This window comes from Sarcophilus harrisii, chromosome 3 (assembly GCF_902635505.1).
Source record: "Sarcophilus harrisii chromosome 3, mSarHar1.11, whole genome shotgun sequence".
Lineage (NCBI taxonomy): Eukaryota > Metazoa > Chordata > Mammalia > Dasyuromorphia > Dasyuridae > Sarcophilus > Sarcophilus harrisii.
Genome location: NC_045428.1, coordinates 233266733 through 233285608, shown reverse-complemented (window position 1 = coordinate 233285608; position 18876 = coordinate 233266733). Strand labels below are relative to the sequence as shown.

At 33.7% G+C, this 18876-nt stretch overlaps 1 protein-coding gene across 1 annotated transcript in view; it reads left to right on the top strand.

Moving 5' to 3' along the window:
• Positions 1-14361, top strand: part of LOC100930434 (SH3 domain-binding glutamic acid-rich protein) — a 97146-nt gene extending 82785 nt beyond the window's left edge. The window contains 4 exon segments of the mRNA XM_031959200.1: positions 4949-5047; positions 5049-5096; positions 8541-8592; positions 12702-14361. Coding sequence (XP_031815060.1) covers positions 4949-5047; positions 5049-5096; positions 8541-8573 — 180 coding nt within the window. The 3' untranslated portion in view covers positions 8574-8592; positions 12702-14361.
• The last annotated feature ends 4515 nt before the right edge of the window (positions 14362-18876 follow it).

The window sequence follows — 18876 nt, the reverse complement described above, 5'->3', positions numbered from 1 at the left end:
ATGTTTATTGTATCTGATAGAATGCATTGCACGTTTACTGGCTATCCATCTATTCCCATATCAAAGTATATGCTTTCTCTTTAGGCAGAAAAGTGCATATACTATATGTAACTAGCTGATTAAAACATTTTGTTTGTCATGTTGTTTTGAAAGGAAAAGACTCCATATCCAAACAAGTTGCAAAATATAAGTACTGTACTTACTGTTGGGATGTCCAATCTATATTATCTCTCCCCTCAATCCCCCCCACTTTTTTGTGGATGTATTGGTGTCAGGTTTAGTCCCTTGTTTCCTACTTTGAGCATCTAATGAAAAGATATTGTAGGGGATAAACATAATGGATTAAATTTTGCTGGAGGATTCCGGTTGGAAGGATAGAAGGATAATTATATTTCTAAATATAATAAATATATAAATATAAATCCACTACATTATTATATAAAATATATGAGACAACTTGTTGTCCATTGTGATATGATATATTGTTTTATATTATTTATTCCAAATGTCTTTTTTTTTTTTGTAAATGAAGAATAAGCAAAGAATTACTGGTCTAAAAAATTTCTCATAATGCCTGGCTTATAAATAGGTTTATTCCCTTCCCTTGCCCCTTTCATTTTCTCCTCCCCTTCCCTTTCTCTCAAGGCAACTTCCCTAGCTTTCCCTCTTCTCCTTACTCCCCCTTTCAGCTTCCTTACATATCTTTTCCCATAAGACTATGAGCTCCTTGGGAAGAGAAACTATCTAGGCTTTCTTTCTTTGCACCACCAGAGTATAGCGCAGTGCCTAGCACATAGTAGGCACTTATTGAATGTTAATTGAATGATTTGCAAAGCTTCTTGTCATTTAATCATAAATCATTAAAGCATTGAGAGGTTAAACAATTTGCTTAAGGTCTCACAACCAGTACGTATGATACATGGGATTTGAACTTATACGTTCCTGACTCCAAGATCTGCTCCCTAAAAAAATAAAGAAAGAAATGTTCTAATTATACCAATCTCCAAAGGAAAAACCCCAGGAAGAAGCTCCTTGCAAAAAAAAAAGACTAAAATGAAACATCCAAGATAATTCTGCCAAACTTTTAAATAACAAATTATTCCTAAGTGAAAAAATTTCAAAACATAATTATTATAGAAAATAATAAAACACCATAGTGAGTCACTTCCATTCAAGTCTTTTATATTACTAGTCTTTATAGCTGTCATTCCCACCCTCCTAAATCCTGCCTCCAATATCATTATTATCAATAGCTTTCAATTAACAGGCTATCCTTTTATGACCAGATATTTAAATAACTATTAATTAGTTCTTCACTGAGAATTACTCAAACTAAGACTATCAGTAACTATTTTAACAAATTACTCCTAACTAACTACTCTCAGCCAAGGCCCCTCAGAAATACATATCTGGGGTTTCTGAATGATATTATTTATTAGTTAAATACATTTAAATTTGATTAAATATCTGACTAAAATTAGGACACTCAGCTAGGTCTTCAAGTATTAACTTTTCTTACATGAGAAAAACTTTGTGTAGTATGGTTTATTCAAGCCTTTTCCTTTTGAAAATAGCAAATATGAAACTAAGAAATGTAATTCAATATTTTGGTGTTACTATGAAAATTTATAAATGCCTATGTGATATTTATAAGTGAAATACAATGATAATTTGATATAACGAGGGCAATCTGTTTTTAGGAGAAGTGATCTTTGACTAATCCCCTCTCTCATCCCAGAAATCATATTACATTTGTAATTATGAGGCATTAAGAGGCCCTTTATGATATGTGAATACTTTTCTCTAATGGAATTAAAGCCATCAACTGTATTGGACAGCAAAAAATTATTGAAACCTATGCAGATTTTTAAATGAATGAGACTTAGAGGCATTAGTTCAAGGCAGTGCAGGTTCAGGAATTTTGTGTAAGACACCCCAAAAGAGTGGGAGGAGGGGGCAGCTAGGTGAGAGAGCACCAGCCCTGAAGTCAGGAGGCCCTGAGTTAAAATGTGACCTTAACACTTCCTAGCTGTGTGACCCTGGGCAAGTCATTTAACCCCAATTGCCTCAAGGGGAAAAAAAAAACGTAGGAGGAGAGGATTTTTTGTGTTTGCCAAAGTGCTAAGTAGTTATATAGTACCAGATATATAATACATTCAGCAGTTTAAGAGTTAATCAGTTGGAGAAATTTGATGCACAATTGAGGGACTCATAAACTGAGGGAGCAAGACAAATATAGACACCAAAAAATCAGTCAATTTAGAGAGGAAATAGCTTTGAGGAACAGGAAGAGGAGGAAGCCATGGAGAAGGGCAGATGTTGGGAACAAAGTTCTGCCCAACAAGGATTCACGGCGAGGACTTCCATACTTTTTAGGAGCACCTTTTCCTATATGTATTTGCTCATGTGTGTTTCATTATCATTATATTCTTAGTTTAAAACCATTTTGCTGAAAATGGGAGTGTGTATTTATGAGATAGTATGCCCCAGGTTTATGGGGAGAATATTTTGTTTTACTAACCATCTGAGCAAATGCATCTTTTAAGAGCTAATTATGAGTATTAGCTTATTATTGATAAAAAAACACACTAGTGGTGGCTTATGAGCAATTGTTTTAGAAAAGCAGCTTCATAAACTACCTCTAGAAATTTACAATAGAAGCTTTTCTTTGGATAACCAGCCTGAATGTTAGTGTGAGTAGGAGAGAAGCTAGTCTCTCCTACTAGCCCAAGAAGGGTGTTACATAATAGATTTGATTATGTAGATATAATACTTATGTAGATATAATAGATATAAAACCTTTTATAAAAGTCCATATGAGGAGTGCTTCAGATGTTCATGATTTGTGTGTGATCATTGATAAGTCTCCTATTGTATTAATCCATATAAAATTTTTAAATAAAAAGTAATTTGAGAGCTAAGACACTAGAAATTTGGAGGATTAAGAAAAAACTTAATGTAGAAATTGGTGCTTAGGCTTTTTCTTGAAAGAATAGAAGGATTTTTTGAAGCAAAGATGAGGAAGGCCTAACCTAGACATGGGAAATGGTCAGTGAGGGACCCATGGGGTTGGGGAATTGAGTGCTATATAAGAAAGAAGACCAGTTCAGCTGGATCTCAAAATGCAGGTGTGAGAATAATGCTTGAAAGAGGATTGTAGGACCATACTATGATGACTTTAACAACTATTTTTATTTTATCCTAAAGGCAGTAAGGAGCTAATGAAGTTGATTAAGTTGGAGAGTGACATGGTCAGATTTGCAGATAAGAAAAATAATTTTGGGGGCAACGTGAAGGAAGGACTGAATTGTGAAAAGATTAGAGACAGGGAGACCAAATAGGACATTGTAAAAACAATCCAGATTAGAGTCTGCACTTAGGTGGCAGATGTGAGACAGAGTCAAATGTCATAGATGCTGTAGAGGTAGAAATTAAAAGTTTTGGCAATTGGATGTGTGGAATGAGGGAGAGTAAGGAGTCACAGATAAATAGAAATTTATGGCCCTGGGAGACTAGGAGAACAGTGATGTCTTCTACTGCAATAATGAAGTTTAGAAGAGGGGAGGAATTTTGGGGAAAGATAGAGTTCATTTTTGTACATATTATTTGAAATGTCTTTGGGACACTGGGTGATAGAGAGGAAGATTGAGAGAGTTTTTATCAAAGGGGGAAGTAAGATGTTAGGTCATCTGTTATTATGTTCTATAAGGTTCTTAGAGAATCAGTTAATATGAAATTGGGCTGCCATGAGATAAATTCTAAGGTTGATGAATTATTGACTTCAATACTTCAAGAATCCATGATTTTCTTGAATTGGAGATGTCTACTAATCTAAGGAACAGCAACAAAGAATTGCATAATATTGATTACCTAGTAATAAGGATTAACAATTCTGGAATAGTAGAAGATGGGTGTGACTGAGGCTCTGGCATTATAGATACTGAATCAACAAAGTGATTAAGACTAGATGGAGAATGGGAGAGAAATTGAAAAAAATAAGAACAGGTTTTGTGGGAAAGGTGAGTGAGTTGAATGGTACAGGTAGAGAATTTTGAAATCCTACCTGATTTTTAAAACTGGTACAATTCTGTGAAATGATGGTTATAAGTATAGGGGTAGCTATGTTGGTTGTCACAGAAGTAGTGTAGATGAATTGGAATTTGGATTTGACAAGGTTGAGGAATTATGTAGTCAGAATGTTAAAGTTATTATAAACATTAATATTAAAGTCTGCAAATTTTATGGCAGGATCATAAACAATCGTAATAGTGCTAAGCAAACTTTAAAACGTTAGGGCTAATTTTTTACTATATAGATTATTGATAACTTTCTTAGCTTTTTGCTGTAGAATATAGTAGGTCCTAAATTGGACATGCTTTATCAAGCACCAAAAAAGTTAAATTTTTGTTATTGCCTCCTATTGGTTGCTTAGTCTTCTACATTGTATTTTTGATTTCTTTTTTTTTTTGAAAAAAATTTTTCTTCAATTACATGTAAAATTTTTTTAAACGTTATTTTTTTTAAATTTTGAATTCCAAATTGCTCTCTTCCAGCCTTCCCTCCCTCCTTATTGGGAAGACAAGCAATTTGATAAAGGTTATACATGTATAGTCATACTAAACATATTCCCATATTTGTTTTGTTGTGACTTTCAGATTTTTCTAAACAAATGTTCTGGATAAAATAATTCTCTGACATATTCTATTTGTTAACATTATAAATCAAAGATATATTTTAAAGAAAAACAAATAAAACACACTGGATTTATTTATCTTGGAAGCATTCTGCTACACTCCCATCTAGTAAAAATCTACACTGTAGAATATTATTTCAAAGGATAGAGAGACTTATTTTTGTACTTTTTTGTCAAAGTTTTTTTTAGTTCCTTTTAATAATTTAATTTTGATGCATATCTATAAATGATATTGTTATCATTTATATAAATAAGGAGGGGACTACAGAAGAGGAAGAAAAAGAGGAAGCAGAAGAGGAGGAAAAAGAGGAAGCTGAAGAGGAAGAAAAAGAGGAAGCACAAGAGAAAGAAGAGGCAGAAGATTCTTAGTTCTTTTCATGCTTCATTTATTCAAGTTTCTCAGGTAGGTATTGTTGTTCTTGAAAAATATTATTCTAGGAATGATTGTGATGAGCCATTCATTAATCTTAAATTTCCAGTTTCAGAAAAACAAGTCTCAATATGGGCCATTTGAATGTGTCTTGGTCTCTTTTTCCAAGGCACTGGTTCTCAAATTTGAAAGGATACACGACCATATAAATTGGGTTCAATACAACTTTTTGTTACTTAATGTCAACTGAGCTCTCACTGCAACAAGGTAATTCTTTTATGCCTCCCTAACTGAATCTCTGTAACATTCCCTATAACAGCTTTTCCTAATTTTTAGTTTCTCTCCTCAACCTTCCATATTTCCTTTTGTCTCCTTCCACTCATCAGACCTTGCCTGAAAATATACTAAGAAAAGAAGGTATTTACAATTGTCTATCTCACAACTTCTTATCATTACCTATTTTTCTTTTACTCTATTCTTTGAAGTAGGGGTTATCCTTCTCCTTGACAAAGCTTCTACTTGTAGCCTTGATCCTACCTACCTTCTGCCTTTTTTTTTTTTAGCAGACTGATCTTTTTCTCTCCTTCCCTTTTTCCTTTTCCCATTTTTCTCCTCTCACCCACTCTCACTTACCACTCTCTTCCTTTACCTCTCTACCTTGTGTCTCTCACTTTCTCCTACTCTTCTTCTTTCCCCCTCTTTCTCTCTCCCTCCATCCCTTCCCCTATTTATTCTCCCTTTAAATATGTCTTCCTCATTCTTGAAAAATTCTCTGATTTGACTTTATTATTTCTTCCAGGTTTTGTTCTCTCTCTCTGTTCTTCTTTTCAGTCAAACTATAAAAATTGTCTACACTTACTGCCTCTTGGCAGTTTTTCATCTAAATTTTTTTCAACCCTTTGTAATCTAGTTTCAGACCTCATAACTCAACTGAAAATATTCTCTCTGATGTTATCAGAGGTCTTTTAATTGACAATTATGAGAATCTTTCTTCAATTCTTATCTCTCTTGAATTCTCTGAATCCTTTGACACTGCTGACCACCATTTCTTCCTGGAGACTCTCTCCTCTCTGGGTTTTTATGATATTGCTGCCTATTGGTTTTCCTTCCTGAAAAGGAAAATAATCTGACAACTTCTTTTCATTCTCCTTTGCTGGATCAGCATCTGTATCACATACTATAAATGTGAGTATACCTAAGATTCTTTTCTGCCCTCTTCTCTATTCTCTCCCTATCCTCTCTCCAACTCATATAGATTCAATTATTATCTCTATGTAGATGACTCTGATATCTATCCATCCATCCCCATCCATCCATCAATCCCTTATCTCTCTCCTGAACTGCAGTTTCACATTGCCACCTCTTACTGCACATTTAAAACTACATGCTATTTTAAACTCTGTATGTCCAAAACAGAACACATAGTCTTTTCCTCAAAACTTTAATCTCTTCAGAAATCCCTTATATACCTAACATATACTTTCTAGCTATCTAATTAGTTGACAAATTGTTGATAACCCCACACATATCTGTCATTTGTGCCTTTCTCTCTATTCCCAAAATGATCACAGTAATATAGGCCTTCATCATCTTTTGTCTGGCCTTTTCATCTGGACTTTTGCAATATCAAATTACTGTCCATATTTGTCTCTACCCATTCAGATCCATCCTCATCACAGAGACCAAAGTGTTTTTCCTAAGGTCTCATCACATTACTACCCTACTCTATAAACTCCAGTGGTTCTTTTTTACCTGTAGGATAAAATATAAGCTCTTCTGTTTATCATTTAATGTTTTTCATCACTTGGCTACACATTTCTTTTACACTTTTGTTAAATACAGCTTTAATAGTATAAAACTATGCTAATACTTTTGGGATACCTTTTATTATTCTGATTTATACATACGTCTGACAAGCCAAACTGACCTCTTTACTATTCTTTATATATAGATTCCATCTCTTTTAACTATGCCTTAGCACTAGTTATACCCCAATCCTAAAATACATTCCCTCCTGAATTCTACTTCTTAGAATTCCTACCTTTCTTTAAAGTTCAGTTCAAATCTAACCTTCTACATGAAGTCTTTCCTGCCTCCTTCGTCTGCTAGTAGGGAGGGAATAAACATTTCCATAGTTCTTAACATGGGCCAGGAACTGTGCTAAGAGCTTCTAATACATATGTCATTTGATCTTCACAACAAACCTGTGTTAGATGTTATTTTTATCATTTTATACTTGAGGAGACTGAAGAAATAAAGCTGAAGTGATTTCTCCAGGGTAACAGTGTCAGAACCAACTATTCTGCTGTCAGAAGTTAGATTTGAACTCAGGTCTTCCTGATTCTAAGCTCTGTATTCTATCTGTTATACACCAGCTTTCTCTAGTATCTACATCCCAAATTTACTTATATTTATTTTATATCTGTATTTTTAATGCCTTGGTAATGAGTTTTTAAGACCTTTTTCATGGATAACCTAGGTAGGTAGCCTAGAGAGGAACATATATTATACTGCAATACTATACAACTACATCAGACCTTCACTCTTTAGCTTGCATGTAATAAACTACATTATTTATTCTCCCTTAGAGTAATCATTGAATACATCTTTAGATTTACTCATAAATTAATAAAATCCCCTCAATTAGTAGTCCTGAGATACCCTCCAGTTTATTAACTATTAATAATCAAAAATACTTGAGAAATTTTTTTTACTATAAATCTTTTTTTTTTTACTATACACTTTTACTCATTTCTTTCTACATTGAGCCTTTTCCTAGGCTTAGCTAAACATCCAATACAAAAAATAATAAAACAGACATAAATAATTATTTATAGTGTTAACCTCCTGTGCTAAAGAAAACTTACCAAGTCTAAAATGACAAGAAGCAGGGGAGATATCCAATCATGGAAAGATAAGAGATATTGAGAATCATGATTAGCTAAATTTGAGATGCTAAGACCAGGATTCTGTGACTAAACAATGCCCAAAGACAATCCAGCAAGCATTTATTAAGAACCTGTTGTATGCTAGGCATAGTAATAAAAAGAAAGGTAAAAAACTGTGAGCTCGCAAGGAGCTCACAGTCTAATAGGGCACAGGAGGTACTAAACAGAGTGGTGTTAGTAAAACTATTTGGACTGCTGAGATTGGAACTGTTGATTAATCATATTTCCTTCCTGTCCCTCTGTTTCCCAAAGGGGCATGTCCTAGTCTTCCCAAAACTAATCTTCCTGTCTTGGGAGGTCATTTACCCTTTATGTTTACTGTATTTAAGGTCAGCTTTAAAGATAAAAATGACTAATCATTTCATTGTTAGTCTAAGTGTGTGATTGCATGAATATGGCAGGAGACCAATAGTGACCCTCTAGGAGCAGAGAGGGAGATGTAGCCCTTCAGCATTCCAGCAAAACACTATTTTTCTTTGGCTGGGGGCATAGGAGCAAATTAAAAAGAATTATTTATTCATATTTACAGCTTGACAGAGAAGAAAGAAAGAGACTCTCTTAAAAGCAAACATTAAAGCCAGGTAAGCAGAAAGGGGAAATAAACATTCCAGGGATGGAGATATATTTCAGGAAGATAAATTCACTGCTCTTTGCAACTAACAGAGGGAAAAGGAAGTGGGCAAGAAGAATCAGTTGCTCCAGTGTCAGAAGCAAAACCCTGACTGCTGACTTATGTTTTGTTTGGTCACACAGCTCCAGTCCTAGACTCTTGACCTTTTACTTTTCATGTATCTCAGTCTCTCCATCCTCCTGCTGCTGCTGCTGGTGATAGTGGCATCCCAGACTGTGCATCCCTTTCCCCCTTCCTTTAACATGGATGGGACTGATTTATTTTCAAAGTCATGCTAAAACTATGCTAAACACATACTTACGTTCTATTATAAACTGATTTTCATAATAAGCCTAAGACACTGAAGGACTTTGACATTATTTCTGAATCATCAACTGAATTAAATTATATTCATTAAAATTTGAATATTGAAATGTTTTACTACTTTATCACATTTTAAAAACTAAATATGTATATGTATATTTCTATGTATGTACATGTATAGAAAATCTATATTGAGATCCCACTTCTGAGGCCTATTATCTCTATAGCCTTGAGAAAGTAACCTGGGGTTATGGACCTTACTGGATCTAACTTTCATCATTTGTAAAGGGAAATAGCTAGTACTATACTAATAACTTGAAGCTTTATATCTACAATCTATATCCCTGATTTTGGACTTTATTTGAAAGTAAAGTGTTTAGGTATTCATGGTAAATTTGTGCCACTTTATGGTTTTAAATAGTCATTTTCCTTAAAATGAAAAATGACTACTCCATTGTTTATAAGAGGAGAAAGTTCCTGCAGTCATAAGACATATCATTGAGAGTTCACACTGGCAGAACAGAGAGAGAAGTCAGGGTGTGTTCTGTTCTAGCTGGGTTGATAACCTATATTAATAGAAGGAATTCTCTCACCAGAAGCTTCCTACATAGATGAAATCACAAGTCTCAGTAGTAAACAAATTAGTGCACAAATTTTTAAAGTAGTTCTTTAATTACTTATCGATGACCTAAAGAAATATCTAAGTACTATGAGTTGTTTTCTATCTTGTACCCTTCTGAAATCACTGACTAAACTGCCCATTCACTAGATCATACTTATTGCCATTATCTTGGCAACACCAAGGTTCTAGTCCATGTATGGGGCCACATAAACCCTGCATTTAAAAATATCATTTCAGTTACATACTTTTGACAACAGAATGAATAATACTTCTATTTTGTTAGTTTGATAAGTGATCAGTTAATCAACAAGCATTTTGCACTGTCTTAGGCTCCAGAGTCTAAAAACAAACAAACAAAAAAGCAATAGTCCCTGCTCTCAAAAAGACTAAATTTTATCTAAAGAAACACGTATACATATTAGAATGAAACTCATTGCAAGTAGGTATTATTTTATTCTTTGTACTTATATCTCCCATACCTAGTATAATCAATGATACATAGTAGTTGATTAACAAATACTTGTTTATTTGATTAACATAGATATATATGCAAAATAAATATCTCATGTAGAAGATGATGCTTGAGCTAAGCTGTAAAAGTAACTCAAGATAAGAAGAGATGGAAACGAGAACAGAATATATTCTAGGGATGGGGATCATTCTGTGCAAAGGCAAGTTTGGGACATGGAATGTTGAATGTGAGAAATGTCAAGAAAGTCAGTTTGGCTAGAGTATAGTGTGTATGAAGGTTAATAAAGTAAAGGGTAAATAAAGTAGGTTAGAACATCTGAAAGGCTTAAAATACTAAACAAAGGAGTTTATATCTGATCCTTGAATTACAAAGGAGCCACTATAATTTATTGATCAGGGCAATGACATGGTCAGACCTGTACTTTCAGGAAATCACTTTGGCATCTATGTTGAAAAAGCACAGATTTAAATAAGTAATACATTTTCTTGGTTATCAATTAAGTGATGATAAGAAAATAGTGATAAGGACCATAATGATTATATAATAGGTCTGCAGAAAATGTTGACTGAATTAAGATGAGGAAAGTATGAAAAGAGCAAAGATAAAAACCAAAAGACTGGTAATTAAAGTTGAGAAATTATGTTAATAAATACAAATTTTGCTAATAAATACTATCACTACCAACTTGCTATTTGGAACTTCTTGTAAACTCTATGACTTCCTAAGAATGTCATTTTGAAAAACATTATTTTATAGAGAGCTATTATAGTTTCTAAAAATCTTGGAAATTTTAGTGATTTTCTTTTAGGTTATCATTAGGATATCATTTAGGTGTTTTTGGAGGGTAGAGGTAAGGAAAAATAAACATTAGTTCAAGATTTTCATTTTATAGATAGGTAAACTGAAACACAGGAAAGACAGGTGATTTGCTCGGGTCTTACAACTAGCTACTTTCAGAATTGAAAATAGAATCCATGTCTTCCATGCTATTGCTTAAAATCATATTCTTTCCTACGTCAAAATTTATTTCTGGGAAAATAAAAGTTGGCAGATGACTTGAAGAAATTAAGTAGAGAAAAAATTCCATCACTTTAATGATAATAAAACAAAATGTGACTGTATACTTAATTTCCCCTCTTATCAATAATATAAAATGCAAAAAAATCAACAAAATGTTCATAAATATCATTCAAATCTCCTTAACTAGATATTTTCATTTTATAAAACTGGCATTTCTTTTTAGAATAATATTTATATAAAATGAGATTTAACATTCATTATAACAAATCATTAAATATTAAATAATATAATTTAATCATAAACTTTTTTTTGCCAAATATTTTATAGCCTAATCCTGGAGAGAATAAAATATAGCCTGAGAGATATAAATCAATTTGCATACCTTTCATCATACCTGTATCAATAAGAACAATTTGTTACCTCTAATATTTGCTATTTTTTAGCTATATGGAATTCCCATTGTACTCACATATAATATTCATTATAAAGTATACACAAAACAGAAATATGATGAAAAAGTGAAATGAAGTTTTTCAAAGCAATTTTTATTTATAACTAATTCAGTATCCCTTTTTGCTTTCACTAAATATTCTTTTCATAAACAATATTAATATTTTTAGTGATGTCAATGTGATTGAATATTTCATTATTTTTTAAGAATTTTGGTTTATATAATATGTTATGTCAAATATGTCATAATGTTAAAAGTGAAAGAAGACCTGAGAATACTGTATTCATTTTGTGAAACTTTCATTCTTTCCTCAGGATACACTGAATGACATATATGACATGTATCTATTTGATGCAATCAATATGTATGTTAAATAGTAATAAAATGTAATTTTTTTTTTTTGCTTTTTGTGAGCATTTATAATTTAGTTTTCCAAAATGCATACAGGAGGTCAATCATACCTTGTTTCTTCACATCTTATTAATCAGTGGCACCTGGTTTTCTGTGAAAAAGGAATGGAGCTAAGTGAAACACTTGGATTTTACTATTGGCCAATGGTACGGTTAAGGCTGTCAGGTTAGAATTCTAGGCCAAAAAGAACAATTGATTCAAATGGGCCTCTTTGAATTCCTTATGTCAACTATTGCACAAAATACCAAAGTACATAAATTGTAGTAACTATGGTAGACATTTGATTTTAGTTTTGCTTATAAGATTTTGTGGAAATATTTTCCTCTTGGATCATCTTCCCATTTTCTTGCGATTTGGGAGTCTAGAGATATCTGAGCCAGATCTAAAGCAGGGTTCTAATACTGTGTTTCGGATTAATAGTTTTTTTTTTTTTTTTTTTTTTTGTAACCCCATGCGTTTTGTAATGCATTAAAATATTCTTAGAAAGGGTTCAAAGGTTTCACCAGACTGATGAAGGGATCCATGATTAAAATGGTTAAAAACCTCTGTTGTTCTTTTATAAATCACATCTAAATTTCACAAGTCTAGCTCTTTGTCCCAATGGTCCACAACTAATTGCAATAGGGAAGTTAATTTTTCTGACATGAGAAACATGGCCCAAGTTCTTTTTTAACTAGATGACTAGGTGCATCAAAGATCATGTTAGAGATTATCCTCAAAAGCTTCTTCTTTGTATATTCAGCCATTGACATTATCCATTTTCTTTTGTTTCATCTGTAGGATCTCTAGACTCATTCAGCAACCATCATTTGAAATGATAGAGGCAATATTTGAAGATCTGGGAGAAAGTCAATTTAGAGGATTGAGATTTGTTTAGGAGATGAGAACTCAGTATTTCACTTTTTTCTCCATAGGATAAACCTGTTCTTTGGTAACATGCAGAGATGTGGACATTATAATCTGTTTTCTATGATTTTCTAACTTATATAAACTGTTTTTTTTTGGTGTGTTTGTATATCTCTCCTAGTTTGAGATATCCTCTTGGAATAATCTTGGAATAATGGATCTCTTCTTCTCAGATTTTTCCATTGTTGTATCCTGTTTAGCATTTACAGCCCTTCATAATCTAGTCCCAATTTATCTTTACAGGCTTATTACACATTACTCTCATAAATTCTTCATTCAAACCAAGTTGACATTATTACTGTTCCTTATATACTTTGTCTTCCATTTCTGTCTGCATTGGCTTTAATACGCTCCTTATAAAGCATATTAAAGCTCCCTTCTCCACTTCTTAGAATGCTTACTTACCTTCAAAGTTTAGGTCAGTCCAAACTTCTATAAGACACTTTTCCTAATCCCTCTGACTGGCAGTACCTTCTTCCTCACCAAATTATCCCCTAGATATTTTGTTTCTATTTGTAAAATAATCTGCAAGCTTCTAGGGATTTATGAGGTAATTATGGAGAAGAAATTTTCAATCTTTTGTGTTCAAGATTTAGGGGCAAGAGAGTATGAGATTTGGTGGATGGGGAGAAAGAGAATAGGGAATTGAGTGAGAACAAAACCTGCTCTCAGGTATTGAGAGCAAGTAGATGTAGTACTAGCACATATAGCCACAGTGAGACATCTTATATCCTTCACAGCTAGGATTAGGAAACTATCCCATTATTCCCTCAAGGCCTGAGGAAGGTGCTAAATTCCTTGACATATATTCTGTTTCACTTTTAGTCTTTGTATCTTTGTACTTAGCAGTCTCCATTATATGGTAGGTGGCTAATAAATGCCTACTGATTGATTGTCATCTTTCATCAATCCAATTGAACTCCTGTGACTTGAAGTAGCTGCTCCCAGAAGAGCTGCACTACCTACTTTGTTATTGCCACTTCTTACATCTCTCTTTATATCACTTAACCTGCATCTATTCCCATTGCCACTACAACTTCCCTGTCCATGTAGAAGGGGAGTGATGGAGGCAGTATAGGGGAGCCAACTGCTATTATATTTATTGATGCTACTATATAACCCACCAGTGAGAGCGGCTTCTATCAGAAAATGGTAAGCAGGGGCAGCTAGATGGGCAATAGATAGAGCACCAGCCCTGAAGTTAGGAGGATCAGAAAATGGGAAGGCAGAAAGATACCTTCCCCATATTTTCTTCCTGCCCTCCATGGATCATTTTTAGAAAACTCTGGGGAGGATATCTCTACTTCTTTGGAGACTACTTACTGCTCTAGTATGGTACTTACTGAAATTCGGTATGATTAGATATAATTTTAGGCCAGTTTTTTATATGAAAATTTTAATTCTCCTCTCTTGTACTTGGGTTAATATTAGTTCATAGCACAGAAGAAAATTTAATGCATGTAAAATAACCAAGACTGTAATAAATATTCAAAGAGTATTCTAAAAGTATTTTTCTCCTTAATGTTTTCATTTCTCTTTAGGAAGTGAAGGACAAGCCATACCACAGTATTTCATCAATATTGTCCCAGGAAAATAAGTTGGCCTGAGGTTTAGAGACATTTCTTAACATATCAGTACTACATTGAGGAGTTGCTGTGCTATTTATTTGGGTAGATATATATTGTCTATATGCATATGAAAGGAAATATGGATATATTCACATTACTTTATATTTGGGTCAAATAAATATGTCTACTATGAATGAGCACCCTTAATATTACTCTGAAAATTTTATTCCAAAGTGTGAAACTAGCTCAAATTCAGCCCAAGAGATTTTAAGGATGTTCCCTGTATATGTACTTTATGCTGCTTCTGTCAGGACAATTTTGAGCATGTTATTGTGTATAACAGTCTAAATAAAAGCTTTCAATGTAAAATCATGCCTTTGTCCAGAAAAGCCTCATTTTCTTGCTGCAGTCCCAATCGCCAGAATTTAATTTACATATTGCATAGCCATAGATGGGGTAATATTTTCCATAGATATTGTGCTGTTTTTGATTTTTTATTTACTACTATTTTTATGGATATTTAATGTATGCATAATATATATTTTAATTTCTTTATAAGTGACTGTTAGTGGTGATATCTACATGTATAAATGTGGTAGAAAAGACATGTAAATTGTAGTGTTTTCTTCATGAAGATCTATTGTTTTACCACTCTAGTTGTAGATTGTACTAGTGTTTTTTTTTATTTTCAATATTGTATATTTATATATATGTGTATGTATATATCATATATAAATATAGATATAGATATATATACATACACACATATATGCATTTGCACACACATATATTACATCACAATCTTTTTAGGAAAGAAATACAAATTTTGGTCCCTTCTCTCATGGACCCAATTTGAACCCTCTATTTCTAATCTGTGACCAAAACTTATTAATTTCACCTCTTTAATATCTCTCAAATATACCTCATTTTCTGCCACCAACTTAGTACAGGGTTTCATTGCTTCATGTTTGGAGGCTATTGGTGGATCTATATGCCTCAGATCTCTCCCCACATTAATTCATCTTTTGTTTAGCCACTATAGTGGTTTTTCTAAAGACCAAGTTTGAATATGTCTTATATTCCTTAGTGACTCCCTATCAGCTATAGAATTAACTATGAAATCTATTTGACATTCAAAATCTTTCATAACCTAGTCCCTTCCAACATTTCCACTCTTCTTATATCTCACTTTCTGCCACATACTCTTTGATTCAGTGATGCTGGCCTCCTTGCTGTTCCATGAAAAAGACAGTCCATCTCTTGGTTTAAGACGTTTTCTCTCCCTTTTTCCTATGTCTAGAACGTTCTCCCTCTTCATATCTCCCTACTGATTTCCTTGGCTTCCTTTAAGTCTCAGATGATATCTCATCAGCTCCAGGAAGACTTTCCCAATCCCTCAGAATTCTAGTGCTTCCTCTCTTTTAATTATTTCCTATTTACATTGAATATAGATTTTAAAAATGTATTTGTTTGCTCATTGTCTCCACCGTTAGATTGTGAGCTCTGAGATTAGAGATTATTGTTTACTTCTTCTTGTATTCCCATCACTTAGCACAGTATTTTAATAAATGTTTACTGACTGACAGACTGGAGTGGACAGAGACTTGAAACAAGGATACCCGCCAGTACATTCTTTCAATAGACTAGGTGTGAGATGATGACAGTTTGCCCTAAGATGGTGGCTATGTGAATGAAGATAGAAATGACAAAATTTGGCAACAGATTGGATATATGGAATTAGAACAAGTGACAAACCATGGATAACAATGAACGTATATTAGTGGGAAGATGGTGGCACCTTAGACAAAAATTGAAAAGTTTGAAGGGAAAAAATGAGTTCTGTTTCGGTTATTTTGAGTTTGAAGATTTTTGTGAGACATTCAATTTGAGATATTCAATAGGCATTTGATGATGTGAGATTGGAGGTCTGGAAGAAGATTAGAGCTGAATAAGTAGATCTGAAAATCATCAACATAGAGATGATAATAGAATCCATGAAATTTGATGAGATCAAATAAGAGGATCCAGGATCCAGCACAGACCATAGCATGGAGGAAGATCCAGCAAAGAAGACTGAAAAAGAATTGTCAGACAACAAGGAAGAGAACCTAGTTCTAAAAAACTAGGAAAAATGAGTTTGTAGAATAGGAGGAAGACTGACAGTGACAAGAGCTAAATGATTGTGAAAAGCTGTTAGATTTAACAAGAGACCCTTCATAACTTTTGAGAGGGCAGTTTCAGTTGAAAGATGAGATTTGGAAGCTAGAATGCAGAGAGTGAGAGGAAAAAATGTGTTGGAATTGTTTGTAATTAGGAATATCAGGGAGTTTAGTTAGCCATGTAAAGCAGTAATGATATATGAAGATAACTAATGGGGATGGTCAATTTGAAATCTATGAAGCTGAAGTAGAATGGAGAAGTAGGTCATGTGAATTTCATAGCTGGAGAAAATGGAAATTTAGGATCATTGAGGTAGTGTCAGTATATATTCTGAAGTCCCATAGTATTAGGGAATGAGTTAGAGATGAGAGAAAGACTATGATCCAGACCCTCAACTCATTTAGGAAGGAAGGAGAGTGTCATATATATTTAGTCGATATATATATAACAGCTAGCAGTATATTGAGTGATTGATAAATTTGAATTCAATGACTCATAAAGAAGGAAATATCATTAAATGATGGGATAGTAAATAGTAAATAATGGGATAGTAAAGACGAAATTAGAAACCAGTCAGGGAGTACAACTGAAAGTAAAACTAGGGCTGGAAGGAATGTAATATCAGGATGAAGCCATGTCTCACTCTAAGCCAGCAAATAGAAAAATGGTAAAAGAAAAGACTCAAGAAAGTGAGTTTGTTAAATAATGGAAGTAGATCGAAATCATGACAGCTCTTGTATTTTTAGGAAGCACTTAGTTAAGTAGAGAGTGAAATGGAGGGGGAAAGACTTGAAGCATAAAAATAACTAGAAGTCTGGTGGTGTAATCAAGGCTTGAGGTCCTGCAGCAGGGTGGTGGCAGTGTCAGAGAGCATAAGGTAGATATTGAAAAAGTAAAATCAATGGGACCTGGAATTTGAGAAAAAATGGAAAATCAAGGATGACCCTTATGAGCTTTGGTCATTTGGTGGATGGTAATATCTTTAATAGCAACAAGAAAGTTAGAAAGGGGATGAAGTTAAAGGAAAAGTTAATGAGTTTTGGACATATTTTCCAATAAGCAATTGGTTATGTGAACCTGGTTAGGTATATAGATAGGAAAATTATCAGTGCAGAGGTAATAATTGAATCTATGGGATCTAGATATAGAGGGAGAAGAGATGAAGACCAAGAATAGAGTTTTAGAAGACAACTAAAGTACAATTTGGAGGAAGATTTAGTAAAGATGGTCAAGGAAGGTGGGAGAAGAACCCAAAGTAATCAATGTCAGAAAAATCTAAAAGGAAGTATCCAAAAGGAGGTGATTGACAGTGTTGTTTGGTCAGTACATAAAGGCCAACAAGGGCAAGGATTGCAAAAAGACCATTATATTTTGTGAAATCAAGAGATTCTTGACAACCTTGGAGAGAAAAAATTCAATTGAATAAGAAGGTTGGATACCAAGGTACAGAGGATTTAGAAGAGAGTGAAAGAAGAGGAAACACTCATTGTAGACGATTTTCTCAAGGAGTTTGACCCTGAAAAGGAGTTATAGAGAATGATATGGCAGGGATGGACAGGGAGGGTTTTGGGGGAAAAGATAATGAGTTCTGTTTGGATATATTGAGTTTCACAATAACTACATTGAATGATAGCCCCAGGAATAGTGGAGCTTCCAGAACATCCTCCAGCTTGATCCCCATAGCTATCATTCTCAGGATCAGTCTTTATAGAAAAGGGGCTCAACTTCTTTGCCACCTGCTGCTACTGATGGGCAGATAATTCCAAGACTCTGGGAATATCAGTATCTCCTAGACCACTGATTCTATTTCCATCACAGCCCTCATACCTATTATTCCAGGAAGCACTTTTTTTTTTAATCAAAATGTAACCTGGCAACTGCTTCTGCAGATCCTGATGCCCCCAATTTCTCAGCAAGCAGAGATAATGAAGACCCAGGAAAAGAAATTCTTCATATCAAAGTTATTAGAACTGGCAAATAGTTTAAAATTAGAAATAGATGATTTTATAAGAGGAAATGATGCTGAAATATGCATTAAAATTTGCTTTGCTATTTCACTTGAAAGACTGCTGAACCTTTCCATCTGATTGACCACTAAAGTCTATATATAAGTTACCTGGAGACAGTGGCTGTCTTTTGTCTCTTTTTGTATCTCCAGAACTCAGCACTGTGCAGGAATATAGTAGGTGATTAATAAATGTTCCTTGGTTGACTATCCTCACCAAGGTTGAGAATTCCTGGAGAGCAGAACTTTTCTATTGGCATCTCCAATGCTTAGAGTGCTCTGTATATAGGAACTACGTAATATCTTCACTGGAAAG